General features: G+C 34.6%; 2 protein-coding genes across 3 annotated transcripts in view; one reads left to right on the forward strand and one right to left on the reverse strand.

Moving 5' to 3' along the window:
- The window catches only part of ECHDC1 (ethylmalonyl-CoA decarboxylase 1), a 59,267-nt gene that overhangs the window by 12,231 nt on the left and 30,426 nt on the right, over positions 1-16,610 (forward strand). For both annotated transcript variants that reach the window (XM_028117013.2, XM_028117014.2), the window contains exons 2-5: positions 563-784; positions 4,586-4,728; positions 10,444-10,496; positions 11,805-11,885. In XM_028117013.2, coding sequence (XP_027972814.1) covers positions 565-784; positions 4,586-4,728; positions 10,444-10,496; positions 11,805-11,885 — 497 coding nt within the window. In that variant the 5' untranslated portion in view covers positions 563-564. The remainder of the gene's footprint in view (positions 1-562; positions 785-4,585; positions 4,729-10,443; positions 10,497-11,804; positions 11,886-16,610) is intronic.
- Positions 1-16,610, reverse strand: part of RNF146 (ring finger protein 146) — a 71,975-nt gene that overhangs the window by 5,260 nt on the left and 50,105 nt on the right. Inside the window, exons 3-4 of the transcript XR_015768305.1 lie at positions 13,696-13,769; positions 10,785-10,829 (exon numbers count right to left, since the gene is read on the reverse strand). The gene's annotated coding sequence lies outside the window, so the exon portion shown is untranslated. The remainder of the gene's footprint in view (positions 1-10,784; positions 10,830-13,695; positions 13,770-16,610) is intronic.

A 16,610-nucleotide genomic window follows, 5' to 3' on the forward strand; every position in this document is an offset into this window, starting at 1 on the left:
GAGGTGACAAAATCCTGGGGAACACAAGAAACCATGCACACATTCCTACTTCTTTCCTCATATTCCTCAGGGTTTCCTATCAGAGCATTGCATAAGGTAAGAATGATGCTGAGAATGAAATTTCTGTTAGAGAGTAGGATTGCTCCTGTAGCATTCCTGCATAGAGACGGTTTCCAAGGGGACATTGGCCTGAATTTATTCTTAGATTTTGCAACAGTTAAAGAGTTGGAGGAAGAAGAGCTACTATCATGAGAAAGACTTGCCAGGAGGCAGGAGATGGTGCTAAACACAGAACAGCAACATTTTTCTAAACCTTTCCCATGTATTGGATCCCAGTAAATGCACTGTAACTACATCATCATCTCTCAGTGATATACTGAAATGGTATACTTTGTGAATTATTTGGTTTGAGAAGGAGGGAAAAGGGAAGGATTTGCATACCGACCATCTCCTCAGAGTGCTTTTAGAAGTGGGGAAGTGGTCCCAATTAAACAGAAAAGTCTATAAACGTATAATATTAGAAAAGTGCTCATCTGGACTACTGCATATTTCTGTTTTCCAGAAATGGCAAAAAATCTTTTGACGACATCATCTTTGTCTGTAAGGACAAAATTACTACATCAAACGGGAGTGTCACTTTATAATACATCTCATGGCTTCCATGAGGAAGAAGTAAAAAAAAAACTTCAGCAGTTTCCTGGTGGATCCATTGACCTTCAGAAGGAAGACAGTGGCATTGGCATTCTTACTCTGAACAATCCAAGTAAAATGAATGCCTTCTCAGGTATAGAGATCTTTCTTTTGCTAAATAATGACACTAAATCTAAGCTGCTATCACATGATTTTTATCTCTACTCTGGTGACAGAATTCTTGAAAGTTGTGGTACTCTTGGAACACACATACTCACACAGAATACCCAAAACCATCACTTGAACCAGGAACATTTTTTACATTGTATTTTAATCTTTTTATTTTTTTAAGATTTTATTTATTTATTTAATTGACAGAGAGAGAGAGACAGTGAGAGAGGGAACACAAGCAGGGGGAGTGGGGGAGGGAGAAGTGGGCTTCCCGCTGAGCAGGGAGCTCGATGCGGGGCTCGATCCCAGGACCCTGGGATCACGACCTGAGCCGAAGGCAGTTGCTTAACCAACTGAGCCACCCAGGCGCCCCTTAATCTTTTTTTAAAATCCATAAATATGGATGTTGCTAGAAAGGAAATTTTCAAATTAACCTTGATTATTTTTTCCATTGACATTTACTAACTGCTTAATGACTTCATTTGTTTAAGTTTAGCTAATGTCACTGGGAGACAAGGGGAAGGAGCTTTCAAAGATTTTTGAAAACTAAAGAGAAAAACCTATAAATGAAAAAAGAAATTACTTAGTTAAATTTTTTTTTTCTGTGACTTGAAATAAGACTGTCATTTTAACCATGTAATTCCAATAATCAGTGAAAACACTGTGCTTGCCTATGTGTTGCCTCTTTCCTGACGCTTAGATACTGGTAAATACCTTCTATTTGCTAGGTAGCATTCTTGGGCTTGTATGAATTTCATATTTAAGGAACCCAAAAGTCCAGGACATGTGGTACTTTGTAATTTTGCGCCAAAGTTCAGATTTGAATTACACTACTGTGATGTTATGGAAGAGCTAATGAGTAACACTACTGACTGTCTAGCACCCCTACATATTTCAGGGTGATTTTGGCAATTTCTGTTTGTCAGTGATGTACCTCATGGGTGGTTGATAATATTATGCAAGAGCTAAGGAGTAACCTTGCTGACTACCCAGTCAGGATGACTCTGACAATCTCCATTTGTCAGTTATGTACTTCATGGGGGGTAAATTATGTTTTGTAATATTTGAAATACTGGGCTCAAAAATGTCTCAGTAAATTTTCATACCCATAGACAAAATTCAATAGACTGTAAACTTTGTAAATTATCAGCGGTGGGTCGTTAAAACACAAGATAACTTTTCTTTCCTCTCAGCATAATTCAGAGATGTCTCTCTCTCTCTCTCTATTAGTGTTATCCAATAGAAGTATAATGCAAACACAAATGTGACCCACATATGTAAATTAAAATTTTCTAGTAACCATATTTTTAAAAGTAAAATAAAAAAAAGTAAAAGGAAACAGTTGAAATTAATTTTAATATACTTTATTTAACCCAGTATATTCAAAAATATTTCAACATGTGACTTATATGAAAAATTATTTATAAGGTATTTTCCTTTTTTTTCATACGAAATCTTTGAAATCTGGTGTGTATTTTACACTTAACTGCACATCTCAGTTGGACTAGCCACATTTCAAGTGTTCAAAAGCTAGATGTAGATGGTGGCTACTTTACTGGACAATGCATCTCCGTACCTTCATTTGGTTCAGAGAATAAAAGCCAATTTTGATATTAGCCTAGGATAAGTAAAATTGGAAAAGTAATACTGCTCTCAAAAATTAGACTAGAGTAATAGTTTTATTACTGAATAGCTATAAATAATTTATATTAGTAAAGATTATTATTCAAATGGAAACAAATATTAATTTCATGGCTAATATTTAAAACGAATATGAGCAGAGATGCTTTGATTTGGGTAATGGTGTTTGATTGAGTTAGTCTGGGAGAATATGAGTGAGCCCCACACACCAGACAACCCCAAGGCCCCGGTTTGAAAATTACCCAACCAGTTACTCCTTTAAGGTTCCTTCCAACTCTTACACTTAGTTTACAAAGTGCAAAAGATGAGTTCAAGATTAACTACTGGTATAGTTGTCTCATACTCAAAACCAGCATTACTTTTTTAGAAGCTTAAATATTAGGGATGACTGAAGGTCCATATTTACTTATATAGATTTATTCTTAGCCTGAGTGAATGTTTTTGTTTGTTTGTTCTTTGTAAAAAGCTACTAGACTGTATAAATCTTTGGAGACCAAGAACTGTATTTCTAAAACACCTAGGACATCCTTGGGTAAGGCTACTATTTTAATTAGGTCATAATTAGCAATTAGAAAGGATAGCTGCATTAGTTACTTGTGAATCAATAACACTAACATTTATTGTGGAACCACTTCATTATTGGTTACTTCAGAAAATGACAAGAAGAATAATAGTTCTTGACATCATGGAGTTTATGTTCCAAAGTAGTGTACATAGTTTAACGGGGCTTATATAGTAAGTTTTGGAACCTTACTACAGATTCTATGTGGTACAGATTCTTTGCTGGTTTTAATCCTCTGTCATGATCTTTATATTGGCTTCTAAAACATTTTCTTAAGCAGAGGAAAGAGTAAACTTAACCATTGATAGCATTATGAACTTTATGAACTTGGAAGATCACCACTGGTAAGAATTAATAGTCTCTGCTGTTTCTATTTTAAATTTGTCCATTATAAAGAAGCTCCAGTACGGGCGCCTGGGTGGCTCAGTTGGTTGAGCGACTGCCTTCGGCTCAGGTCATGATCCTGGAGTCCCAGGATCGAGTCCCGCATCAGGCTCCCTGAGTCGGCTTCTCCCTCTGACCCTCCCCCCCTCATGCTCGCTCGCTCTCTCATTCTCGCTCTCTCAAATAAATAAATAAAATCTTGGGTGCCTGGGTGGCTCAGTTGGTTAAGCGACTGCCTTCGGCTCAGGTCATGATCCTGGAGTTCCAGGATCGAGTCCCGCATCGGGCTCCCTGCTCAGCAGGGAGTCTGCTTCTCCCTCTAACCCTCTCTCCTCTCATGTGTGCTCTCTCTCTCTCATTCTCTCTCTCAAATAAATAAATAAATAAACTTTCAAATAAATAAATAAAATCTTTAAAAAAAAAAGAAGCTCCAATAGAACTTTGGAATGATACTAAGGTAAAAATTTAATCTATAAATCATAGAATTGATAGTTGGTAGGTATCTTATTAGCAGGCTATGAAGTACTTTCATAGTATGCCTTGGGTTAGAGCATAGTTTGTCAACTGTGGAACAAAAGGATATGTAGTGTCACTTTCCTGAACGAGCATCCTACTATAGTCGTTCTCGTGAGAGTAAAGTAGGAATCTCACCTTTGTTTTGTGTACCATATACCCAATAGATTGTTAAGATCTCAGTCTCATGGGGCAGTACTATATTTGAGTTAGGAATACAGGCATAACTCTTATTATGAGCTTGTTGATTTTATAATCCTTGTTGAGCTTGTTGACTAAGACAATGTGTACTACTGTGAAGTCAGGTCTATATTTGACTTTTACCATAAGAAATAATTTTTTCTTACCACTATACCCCTTATTCATTCCAATTTTCTAATTCCTAGGACATGTATGATATATTCTCATTTTCTACTTAGCCATGTATTTGTATGATTTCTTAATTAAGACAATGAGAAAGAGAGAGAGATTACTAACATATTGTAAACTTCTAAAGCAGGGACTACAAGTATACCTCTTTTATTTATACCCCATGGTACCAACATAATAGACATTTAATAAACATTCAGGTAATATTTGTAAAATGTAGGATCTAAGAGTCCTATTTGACTCCTGATAATTTCTAAATTATTTCTCTTTTTCCAGTATCTTATGTGCTTTGATTTTTCCTAATCTCTTTGGCAGGTGTTATGATGCTACAACTTCTGGAAAAAGTGATTGAATTGGAAAATTGGACAGAGGGGAAAGGTCTCATTGTCCGTGGGGCAAAAAATACTTTCTCCTCAGGATCCGATCTGAATGCTGTGAAATCACTAGGGACTCCAGAGGCAAGTATTATATGAATTATGCACTAGATTCCACATATTTATCAGAGATCTGTGGCTGAGATATTTATATTTTACATATGGCTATTATGATAGCTACTCTTTAAGAGCTTTCCAAGGATCAGAGGTTTTGGCTTTCTTCTTAAAGATGGGTTTGCAAATAGTATGAAATAGTGGGGGAAGGGAAGGGGGGAGAGGAAGGACCAGAAGATTAGCCATCACTAAAGCCCATTAAAACTAGCAAGAGTTTGAATTCTTTTGAGTGGAAGACCCTTAGCATCTCATGATGAGGAATTTTATATGAGGTACATATATAAAGTACCCAGCAAAGCTTTGGCACATAGTAAGCTTCAACAAATGGTAACAATTAAAACATTTGCTTCTGAATTACCCTGATAGAAAAGGAATCCTAATCATTTTCCGTTATTAGTCATCTTCCATTATCCTCCAAGGAACCTAGGAACTTCCACCCATATACCCTAGGCCAAAAAAAAGGAAGGAAAAGGAAAAAAAAAAATGGTTCATAGCCATTAAATTATAGGTGTAGGCTGTATGTAGGTAATAACATTTAAATGGTATTCCATAAGTCATACTGCTCTATGTAGTATATGATCTGTATTTGCATAAAATTGTGAGGAAAGAGCTCTCTTTTGGTAATTTTGAAAGATTTGGATTTGAATGCTGGTTTCAACACCTTCTGGGTAAGTGATTGAGCAGATCACTTAATCTTTCTAATCTTATTTTCCTAATCTAGAAATGAGAATTCTGTATTTCACATAGCTATTGTGAGGATTGAAGATAATATATATAAAATGCATTACTAGGATAGTGTCTGAAAAAGGTAGCTATTATTTTTATTTCAAAGATCTAAGTATTAATAAACATTATTATCCATGAAATGATCCATAATTTGTAGCACCACTAGACTTAAATTTGCTCTGTGTTCAAATGATTAGAGCACTAAGCTGGAGATTTGGCTGTATGGATTTTTCCAAGGTCATCTCATGATTAGCTATATGACCTGCAAGTTATTTGATTATAATTTTTCATCTCTGAAATGATTGAATTCCTAGGCACCTTACTTTGCTCATAAAAGACACTGGATAGATAGAATGAGATAATAGATTATTTTGGGTCTGATGTAAGTCAGGTAGGAAAACATCCCTAAAAAAGTGAAAGGTTATTTTGCTTTCTTCTAGTTAAAAGGTTTCTGTCTCTTTAGATCATATGGCCAGGATTTTTTATTTTGTATACATGTAAAAGCAAAAAGTAGAATCATGCTGATTTCTATATGCCTGAGAAAGAACTATGAATATGTGTAAAACTGAGATTTAAAATGGCCTCAGGACTTTTGAGCCTCACACCTTTGTATGAGTTGCAGCTGCATGTATAAATGCATCTGCCCCTCACAGCTGAGATACTCTGAGACTCTTAACATTTAGTTATGAACAGCCTTTCTCTCAGTGAAGCTTTTCTTTATCTAATACACTTACTCTTTGTTGTTGCAGATGTATCACTAGCATTTACTTATGTGGTGAATTTGCTTTTCTGAGGATGATGAGATAACTAGAATAGATGATGATTTTAGTAATTGGATTATAGTCTCTTCTGATTATTAAATGGCTTTTTCTTAAAGAAAAAAGATAATTATGTTGATATTTTTGCCAGTGTATTTTTTCAAAGTTTAAAAACTATTTTATTAGTGAAAATTACCTAATGTAAGTAGAAGTAGACTAATCCACTTTTAGGCAGTTAATCCTTGGTTGAAAAAAGTTGAGGGAGGGAGATGGATTAGCATAACACACACATTGGCCCTTAAAGGTTATGGGGCAGAGAAAAGAATAAAATAAGAAAAAAATCTAATGTATTAACCCAATTATAAGAGTTGGATTTGATGCCACAGATGTTCTGTAGACTATCAGAAGTCTTTTTTCAAAAGGCAGAAATCATCAAATCCAATTATAATCTTCAAGATATGGGAAAACAAACCTACTTATTCTGCAGTGAATGGGTATAATTCCTCAAGGAAAAGTCTGGCATTTTAGAAACCTTTATACTCTTACTCTAGTTTAAAGGTAGTATTTTCCTTTGTTCCCTGACCTTTCAGTTACTTTTCTGCCAATCCATCGTCCTTATATTTCTCTGTTGCTTAAATTTCTACAGTGACCTCAAACAGAGTGCTCATCTGTCTTCTTTGCTTTTGCTAAGTTTTTGCTTTTGCTGTTGTTCAGTTTTAGCCTCATTAATTTATAGACAAATTTTTCTAATTTTCTCTAAACCCTCCCTGTATTTTGAGGAAATTAATAAATCCATACAACAAGCACTTAGGGAAAAAAAGAGAAAGTCTCCTTTACGGTTGGTTCTAGGATAAGATACTTTTATAGGCTGAGCACTTTTCCACTCAGGATAAATGTGGCTCAGAGTAAATAAGACGTTAATAGTTCTTTTTGGCACTTCAGCTGAGCATTGTGCTTCTCATCTTTGTTATACAAGTAAGAACTGAAGGAGTAGGTTTGGGCCTCAGGGTATCATTTAGCTGGATGAAAATAGCACTGTCTGCAGCAGCTCTTAAAACCTTTTTTTTGTTACTTTCCAGCTTCTAGGCTTCATTCATCAGAGCAGGTATAGCTTTTCATTAGTTTCTTTTTTTCAGCTTATTCTATCACAAGCTTGGTTTTATCTCTCACTGACTTATTTTCTTCTTACAGCCCGAGAAAGGGCTTGAGCATTTAACCATTTTTGGCCCAGTGGCTTTGGGGGACAAATCTAATCTTTTTTTCTCCCTAGATCTTGTCAGTGTATTCTTTATTCTTGTCAGTGTATTCTATTACAGTGTAATCTTTACTTTATGATACATTTAAAGCCAAAGCTTATTCATTATCTGATGGCCAGTGCTATTACTGATATTAATAATAGCAGTGCTAGATATCATTCCTTATTCTATTACTATATATCAGGCACTGTCTAAGTTCTTTACATGTCAGATTTATTTAATCATTACTAACTACCCTAATGAGATAGATACTATTATTATAGGTGAGGAGACTGAAGCACAGAGGTTAGGTATCATGCCCAAAGCCAGACTAGCTGGTAAATAGTAGAGCCTAGATTCAACCTAGGCATTTTAGCTCTAGCATCTATGTTGTTAACCATTGTTCTCTACTGCTTTTAAACATTTTTAATGTGACTTATCTTTTGAATGAGAATTATAACAGCATACAGTCTAATACATGCTTCACTTTCATTTCTATCAATTCTAGATGCTTCTGCCAGAATTTTAAGTACTCTAAATCTAGTATAATAGAAAATAGGCCTACTAAGATTAATTTATTGAGATAATTTAACAGGCTTTATTGCACAGATTTTTTTTTAAGATTTTATTTATTTATTTTAGAGAGAGTGAGCATGAGCAGGGGGAGGGGTAGAGGGAGAGGAGAGAGAATCTTAAGCAGATTCCCTGCTTAGCACAGAGCCTGATGCAGGACTTCATCTCAAGACCCAGGAGATCATGACCTGAGCCAAATCACGAGTTGGCTGCTCAACTGACTGAGCCACCCAGGCGCCCCTATTGCATAGATTTTAACGTAATGTAAATCAGTCTAGTTTTAAACCTTCTAGCTCTTTGTGCTAGTGTTAATTTTCTTATCAATTTATAATATAGAATGACCTTTGTGATAAAGGCTTTCAGTTAGGAAATTTATATTTAATTTATGTTGGTTTTTACCTTTCATTGACTGCATTTGTTTTCTAGAATAACAGTTTTCCATCTAAAATTCATCTAATTCAGTTACCTTCAAAAGCAAATATTATATGCAAAACATTGTATTAGCTTCTGAGGATAAAGAAGGCATTTTGTCAACCTCAAAAGGCTTATTGTGTAGGCCTAGCAAATGCCATCTTCCCTTCTCTATAAAGCTTTCCCAACTACCCTGACCCAATTGAAATAAATTGCTTCTTCTTTGGCACTCATCTCAGTTTATTCAAGCATTTCTTAAAATACTTTGTATAATATAATGTACTTTGATGCAATATAGTTAGGAAATGCATTCCTAGTTAGGAAACAAGGCTGTTGTCATGATCTAAGTATGAGTAACACAAGTCTGAGCCAGTGTAGCAGCAGTGCAACTAGAAAAAGAAGGGATTTATACTGGAAATATTTCAAAGGACATACTTGGTAACTAATTGTGGGTGAACTGAACTGTGAAATGGAAGAATCAAAGAAAATGACAAAATTCTGAGCCTTATTGACCAGAAGACCTTTTTTTTTTTTTTTTAATTAACTCAGAACTCACTTATATTTATGTGATCTTTTACAGGGTATCTAGGTACATTTTCATCTTTCCAACCATCCTTTAAGTCAAATAGAACAAGTATTTTTTTTTATTCATCATTCCTTCCTTTCAGATGAGGAAACTCATTTAAGACTTGCTCCAGTTCATGTTATTATTAAGCAGTAGCACTAGGATCCAAACTCAGCTCTTCCCACTCCCAGTTGGTTTTGCCATGCTGAATTTGAAGTCTTGGGAGAATGAAATTTCTGGGAGGTTTTGGGAATCTACATGAGAACAAGAGTTGAAGCAATGGGGGTGGATGATATTTCTAAGGAAGAAATTGTAGATAAAGAAGAGAAAGAGAATCATGGGTTGGATTTTTGGGGAATACATGCATTTACAGGTATTAAATTACTTATTTAGCTGAATAAGAAGAGTCAAAGAAGAAAACTGGAAGGGAACAATCAAAGAAATAGGAAGGGAATCAAGAGTGGAAAGTATTGGTAGAAACTATTAGAGGCTTTTAAAATATAGAAACTGGTCAAAGCAAGATACCTATGTTATAGAGACAGGGAGATAAGGATAAGGAAAAGTCATTTAACAAATAGAAGATTATTAGGAACCTTTGAGGGGAGTCTTTTGAGAGAAGGCTGAAGACTAGATTACCCTAGGTTGAAGGAAGTATGTGAGTTAAAAAAGAAGCAGTGAGTTTAGACTACAGTTGACCCTAGGACAATGCAGGGGTTAGGGCTCCTGACCCCTGTACAGCTGAAAATCTGCATATAACTTTTGACTCCCCAATAACTTAACTTCTAATAGTTTACCACTGAGTAGAAGCCTAACTGATAACATAAAAAGTTGATTAACACATACTTTGTATGTTTTATGTATTATATACTGTATTCTTAGAATAAAGTAAGCTACAGAAGAAAAATGTTAAGAAAATCATAAGGAAGAGAATACACATTTACACATTCACAGTCCTGTACTATAAAAAATCCACATGTAAGTGGATCCATACCATTCAAACCTGTGTTGTTCAAGGGTCAACTGTACTTTTAAGAATTTTGTTTTTATATGTTTATATTCTTAGGGGATCAGAATTTGAGATAATAGGTGGGTACATCTTACATCTCTTTCTCCCAGATTACCCTGAGTAGAACTTCACACTCTTCTGGGATATGTGATCTGACTCTCATGCCTAAGTCTTTGCTAATACCTCATGTAGATCTGAGCTCAAGGAACCCTATAAGGTCAATAGAATTTAATACTGCATCATTTGCATTTCTGACAGCATCAAAGAGTTTTAAGTGAAAACCTCATTTAAAAGAAAAAAGTTGGGTATATTTTTGGCTTCATTACTTTATAAATCCTGAAAAAAATTGAAAAATTTCTTACATAATACATTTACATTATACCTTTGTGTTTATGCTTATTCTTCTTTAAGGATGGAATGGCCTTATGTATGTTCATGCAAAACACCTTAACAAGATTTATGAGGTAATGTATCTTTCATTTTAAAATATGAAATCTAAAAAAAACAAAAAGAGCTCTTCATTGTTCTGTTTTGCACCAGTTAAAAAATTCCTGATTTTCGAATTATATTTATTTTAATGATGACCTATTTATTTGTGCTATCAAAGACAGTCATTTAATTAAATGTTGGTGAAGTACGCATAGGTATTTCAAAGATAAGAGAGAGATAAAAAAATTTTAAGACATGGCACTTTTCCTAAAGAGCCTATAAAATTATAAAAACTAAGGATTCATATTATTTAGCATACTTACTATTTGGACATCACTCTATTTTTGGTGCTCTTCATATGTAAGAGCCTAGAAAGAATAATGGAATCAAAACATTATTCTAAAATACTTTTTTTCATTGTTTTAGTTCCTCTTCACCTTCCTTTCCCTATTTACTTGACTTTTTCTTAGATAAATCTTAAAAGCTTTTTTAATCCTTTTTATTTGGAAGCAGAAGGTGTTAATACATTTTTCCATTACTTTAGGTGTGCAGCTTTGCATTTGGTTAGAACCTACAAAATATTCCATACTTTCAAAGCATATGTATTTACCTTGTTAATACTTACATACTTCTTTCAAAGTGGGTCTTTGCAGTCAGGAAAGGTGAAGAGATTTATTTTTACCACAGACCCATTCCTTTATATAGTTTCACTTTATCAGTCATTTCAATAGGCAATAAGACTTTTGATAGGAATCTTTATAATAACACAGTTTTGGAGCTCAGTCTTCCTTTGGATATAGCCTTAATTTTGCCTCCTAACGTGACATCAATAAAAATGGAGTGAAATATGACCACATTTAATTATTCTTGATTGCCAGTGGCTGAGGAGTTGTAGGAGCTGTATATTATATAAAAAACATTCATTTATTTAGAAGAAAGTTACAATATATAGTTAAAAAATATAGTTTGTAATATATAAAAATATACATAAGGTATATATATCATATAGTATTTATAATATATACTTTATATATTTTATGTATATTATTCATATATAAAAATATAGTTAATAGTTTAAAAATAGATGATTTCAGGGAGGTTGTTTGATAAGCTTACACAGCATTTAGTATGAATTACTATATCTTAAGAATTATACTGTTTTATTCCTCATGATACACGCAATGAGGGTTCCACTATCCTTTGGGGTATGTTTGTTATTATGAACATAGTTCAATAATTTTGTTTCTGCTCCATCTCAAGTTTTTTTAAAGTAATATTTGTAAATTATTATTGAAATGAAAAACATTAACATCCATATTTTCCTTTTTTCCTTTAATAAACAGACTCCCTTTAATAAGTGTTGCGCTGATTCAAGGTTGGGCATTGGGTGGAGGAGCAGAATTTACTACAGCATGTGATTTCAGGTAAGATGAAAATTGCTTTACTCCCTCCAAAATATAATCAATATGCTCAAACTTATTTTTTGCTCGAATGTAAATGTTATTTATATTCTTAAACAGGATGATCAACTAGTGAATATTTTCTTCTTGTCAATTATTTTATTTTTTTAAATTTAAATTCAATTAACTAACATATAATGTATTATTTGTTTGAGGGGTACAGGTCTGTGATTCATCAGTCTTATATAATATCCAGTACTCATTACAACACGTACCCTCCCCAGTGTCCATCACCCAGGTACTCCATCCCCCAACCCCTCCCCTCCAGCAACCCTCAGTTTGTTTTCTAAGATTAAGAGTCTCTTATGGTTTGTCTCCCTCTCTGATTTGTCTTGTTTTATTTTTCCCTCCCTTCCCGTATGATCCCCTCTTTTTTTTTTTATTAAAACTCTTCACAGTGTAGGGTTAGAGGAAACATACCTTAATATCATAAAAGCCATTGAGTTCCAGTTTCAAAGCATTGTGGTCCAAAAATATGCAGGGAATGATCCCAATCTTTTGGTACCAGTTGAGACCTGATTTGTAACCCAGGATGTGATCTATTCTGGAGAATGTTGCATGCGCACTCGAGAAGAATGTGTATTCTGTTGTTTTGGGATGGAATGTTCTGAATATATCTGTGAAGTCCATCTGGTCCAGTGTGTTATTTAAAGCCCATATTTCCTTGTTGATCTTCTGCTTAGATGATCTGTCCATTGCAGTGAGGGGGTTGTTAAAGTCCCCTACTATTATTGTATTATCGATGTGTTTCCTTAATTGGCTTATATAATTGGCTGCCCCATGTTAGGGGCATAAACATTTACAATTGTTAGATCTTCTTGTTAAATAGACCCTTTAATTATGATAGTGTCCTTCCTCATCTCTTATTCCAGTCCTTGGTTTAAAATCTAATTTATCTGATGTAAGGATTGCCACCCCAGCTTTCTTTTGATGTCCATTAGCATGATAAATGGTTTTCCATCCCCTCACTTTAAATATGGAGGTGTCTTTGGGTCTAAAATGAGTCTCTTGCAGACGGCATATTGATGGGTCTTGCTTTTTTATTCTGTCTAATACCCTGTGTCTTTTGATTGGGGCATTTAGCCCATTTACATTCAGGGTAACTATTGAAAGATAGGAATTTAGTGCCATTGTATTGCCTATAAGGTGACTGTTACTGTATATTGTCTATGTTCCTTTCTGGTCTATGTTACTTTTAGGCTCTCTCTTTGATTAGAGAATCCATTTCAGTATTTCTGGTTTGGTGATCACAAATTCTTTTAGTTTCTGTTTGTCCTGGAAGCTTTTTATCTCCTTCTATTTTGAATTACATCCTAGCTGGATAAAGTATTCTTGGCTGCATATTTTTCTTGTTTAGCATCCTGAATATATCATGCCAGTCTTTTCTGGCCTGCCAGGTCTTGATGGATAGTTCTGCTGCTAATCTAGTATTTCTACCCTTGTAGGTTACAGACCTCTTGTTCCGAGCTGCTTTCAGGATTTTCTCTATGTCTCTGAGATTTCTTCTTGTCAATTATTAAAGTAGATAAATTTTAGTCAATCTAGTATAATAACTCTACCATTACTTTATTACTATGCATTTCAAAAAGTTAACAAAGTAAAATGATTTTGAGCAAATTAAATCCATGTTAGCAAAATTCCTGGAGAAGGAAGTCAAATAAATATATGAAACTTTAATATTCAAAAGAATTATACAGAGAAAAATAAAAAACTTAAAAAAAAAAGAGAGAGAGAGAGAATGGAGAAAGAGGCACTGCTATAATTGTCCTCTTACCAGTAAAAGTAGGTTCTCTGCGGTCCATTTCTTATCTTTACTGTGATTGGTGTTAACTCTGTGGAGCTTTTGGGCTGGTTAGGGAATAAAATTAGAGAAAATTATTTGGGACCTATAGCCCTCAGTCCCCCGAATTCTTTTTAATATTGGATAGCTGTACTTTATAGGAATGATATTTGGTAGAATATAATGCTTTACATGTGCTTGAAACTATATTCTCAGTTACCATTCCTAAGACTTCTTAGCTCAGATATAAGGAGAACCAGTATAGTGTTCTTTGATCTGTACAGACTTACACACTTGAGCCTCTTTATAATACGGAAGGTAGTATACATAGCATAATTGGAGATAAAATGGCAGAACAGTAAAGAGCCCAAAGACTGGAATTAGATACACTTAGATTCAATCCCAATTTGCCACTTTTATCTACAGTTGATCCTCAAGTAACCTGAGTTTGACTGTGCTGGTCCACTTATACATGGGTTTTTCTCTATAAATACAGAACAGTATTGTAAATGTATTTTCTCTTCCTTATGGTTTCTTTTTTTTTTTTTAAGATTTTATTTATTTATTTTAGAGAGAGAGAGAGAGAGAGCACAAGCAGGGGTAGGGGCAGAGGGAGAGGGAGAGAGAGAATCCCAAGCAGACTCTGCACTAAGTGCAGAGCCTGAAGCAGGGCTCGATCCTAGGATCCTAGGACCCTAGAGATCATGACCTGAGCCAAAATCAAGAGTCGGATGCTTAATCGACTGAGCCACCCAGGCGCCCCTCTTCCTTATGGTTTTCTTAATAACATTTTTTTTCCTCTGGCTTACTTTATTGTAAGAATACAGTACATGATACATATAACGTACAAAATATGTGTTAATTGACTGTTATCAATAAGGCTTTCAGTTGACAGTAGGCCATTAGTAGTTACGTTTTGGGAGAGTCAAAAGTTCTACACAGATTTTTGAGTGCATGGGGGATGGTAAGTGCCCCTAAACCTGACACTGTTAAATGGTCAGCTGTATTTGACTTTTAATAACTATTTTATCTAAGTCTCAATTTCGTTATAAAATATAAATAATCTCTTCTGAATGTTTATAGATTTAAATGATTTAATGAACATGTAGAAGCTTAGCATAACAACCAAGGTACACATTGATGTACACATGATACTGATTAGAGTCTTAAGATTACCTTACTGCTCTTATACTTTTACAGAAATGCTAGTATGGTAATATTTTGGCATAGTTTTAAACTTATTTTTATTTTTTAGAGAGAGAGAGAGCACACAAGTGGGGGCGAGGGGCAGATGGAGAAGGAGAGAGAGAATCTCAAGCAGGCTCCACACCTAGGGCGGAGCCTGACTTGGGACTCAGTCTCAGGACTCTGAGATCATGACTTGAGCCAAAATCAAGAGCTAGATGTTTAACCAACTGAGCCACCCAGGCGACCTGGCATAGTTTTAAACTTATTAATTTTCCTTTCATTGGGGATGATTTTCAACCTTAAGGCTAATCCTGGACTCACTCCTTTTTTCCTATTCATTATACACTTGATCCTGGAAGGAGAATGTTGGAGCATACACTAAGAGGAGACTTTCAGTGTTTAAAATTTTGACTCTCCTTTTCAGACACTAAAGAGAAAGCCATTCTTCTCTGGCATGTAGGGCAGTAGACTAGAGGAGAAATAATTGATAATTAATTCAGCTTTTTCATTCCCTTTCAGCTATGTTTCTTTGAATCACAAACTTTCATGTTTTTCAAAGTTCAGATTATCAAAGTATATAGGCTAAATCTTGTAATCTCCCCACTGTACTAAAATGCTATGAAAATAGTCATGGTGATATAAAAGATACCCATCAAAAAGAAAAAGAGAAACCTATAATTAAGAATGCTTAAAGGTGTGTATTATTTAATCAAAGGCTTCTCTCTTCTAGCCTTCATTTTAACAAGTCTTAAATCGCTTTTATTGTAGTATAATTTACATTCTCACTGTGTAACCACCTCCACAATCAAGATATAGAACATTTTTATCAACTCCACATGTTTGCACGTACTATTGCCCAATCAATTCCCACCTTAGTCCAAGGCAAACACCAATCACTTTTTCACTCTAAGTTAGATTTGTTTTTTTGGTTTATTTTTAGCATTTTATATAAATAGATTCATTCAGTATATATTTGTGTGTGTGTGTCTGGCTTCTTTCATTCAGTGTAATTATTTTGAGATTCATCAGTGATGTACCATGTATCACTACGTCATTCCTTTTTAATGTTGAGAAGTTTTTTTATTGCGTGGATATACTACAGTTTGTTTTCAAGATTCATATGTGTTATTCCATATATCAGTGGTTTGTTCATTTTGTTGCTTAGTAGTATGCCTTTCTATGCATATTATATATTATTATATATTATGGATGAAAGTCCTTTTATGTAAGTCAATTATATAGCATTTTTTTGGTCAAATATAAGTATTGTGAATATTCTCTCAGCCTCTTTATTTTGTGTCTTTTGAAGAGCAGAGATTTTTTCTTAAAAGATTTTATTTATTCATTTGAGACACAGATACAGAGAGAGAGAGAGCATGAGCAGGGAGAGAGGTAGAGGGAGAGGGAGAAGCAGGCTCCCTGCTGAGCCAGGAGCCCAGTGTGGGGCATGTGGGGCTCGATCCCAGGACCCTGGGATCATGACCTGAGCCGAAGGCAGACACTTAACCATTGAGCCACCCAGACGCCCCTGAAGAGCAGAGATTTTTTTAAAAAACATTTTTAACTTCTCCATTTGTATTAATTACAGAGTTATGAAAAACTTTTACACAGATAATTCCTATATACCTTTCACTCAGTTTCCTCAAATGTTAATATCATACATAACCACAGTAGAGTTATCAAATCAAGAAATTAATATTGTTACAAAACTTTTAACTAAT

Source organism: Eumetopias jubatus, unplaced genomic scaffold (genome assembly GCF_037043125.1).
Source record: "Eumetopias jubatus isolate StellerSeaLion01/CBP00866 unplaced genomic scaffold, mEumJub1_p1.0 scaffold_6, whole genome shotgun sequence".
Classification (NCBI taxonomy): Eukaryota; Metazoa; Chordata; class Mammalia; order Carnivora; family Otariidae; genus Eumetopias; species Eumetopias jubatus.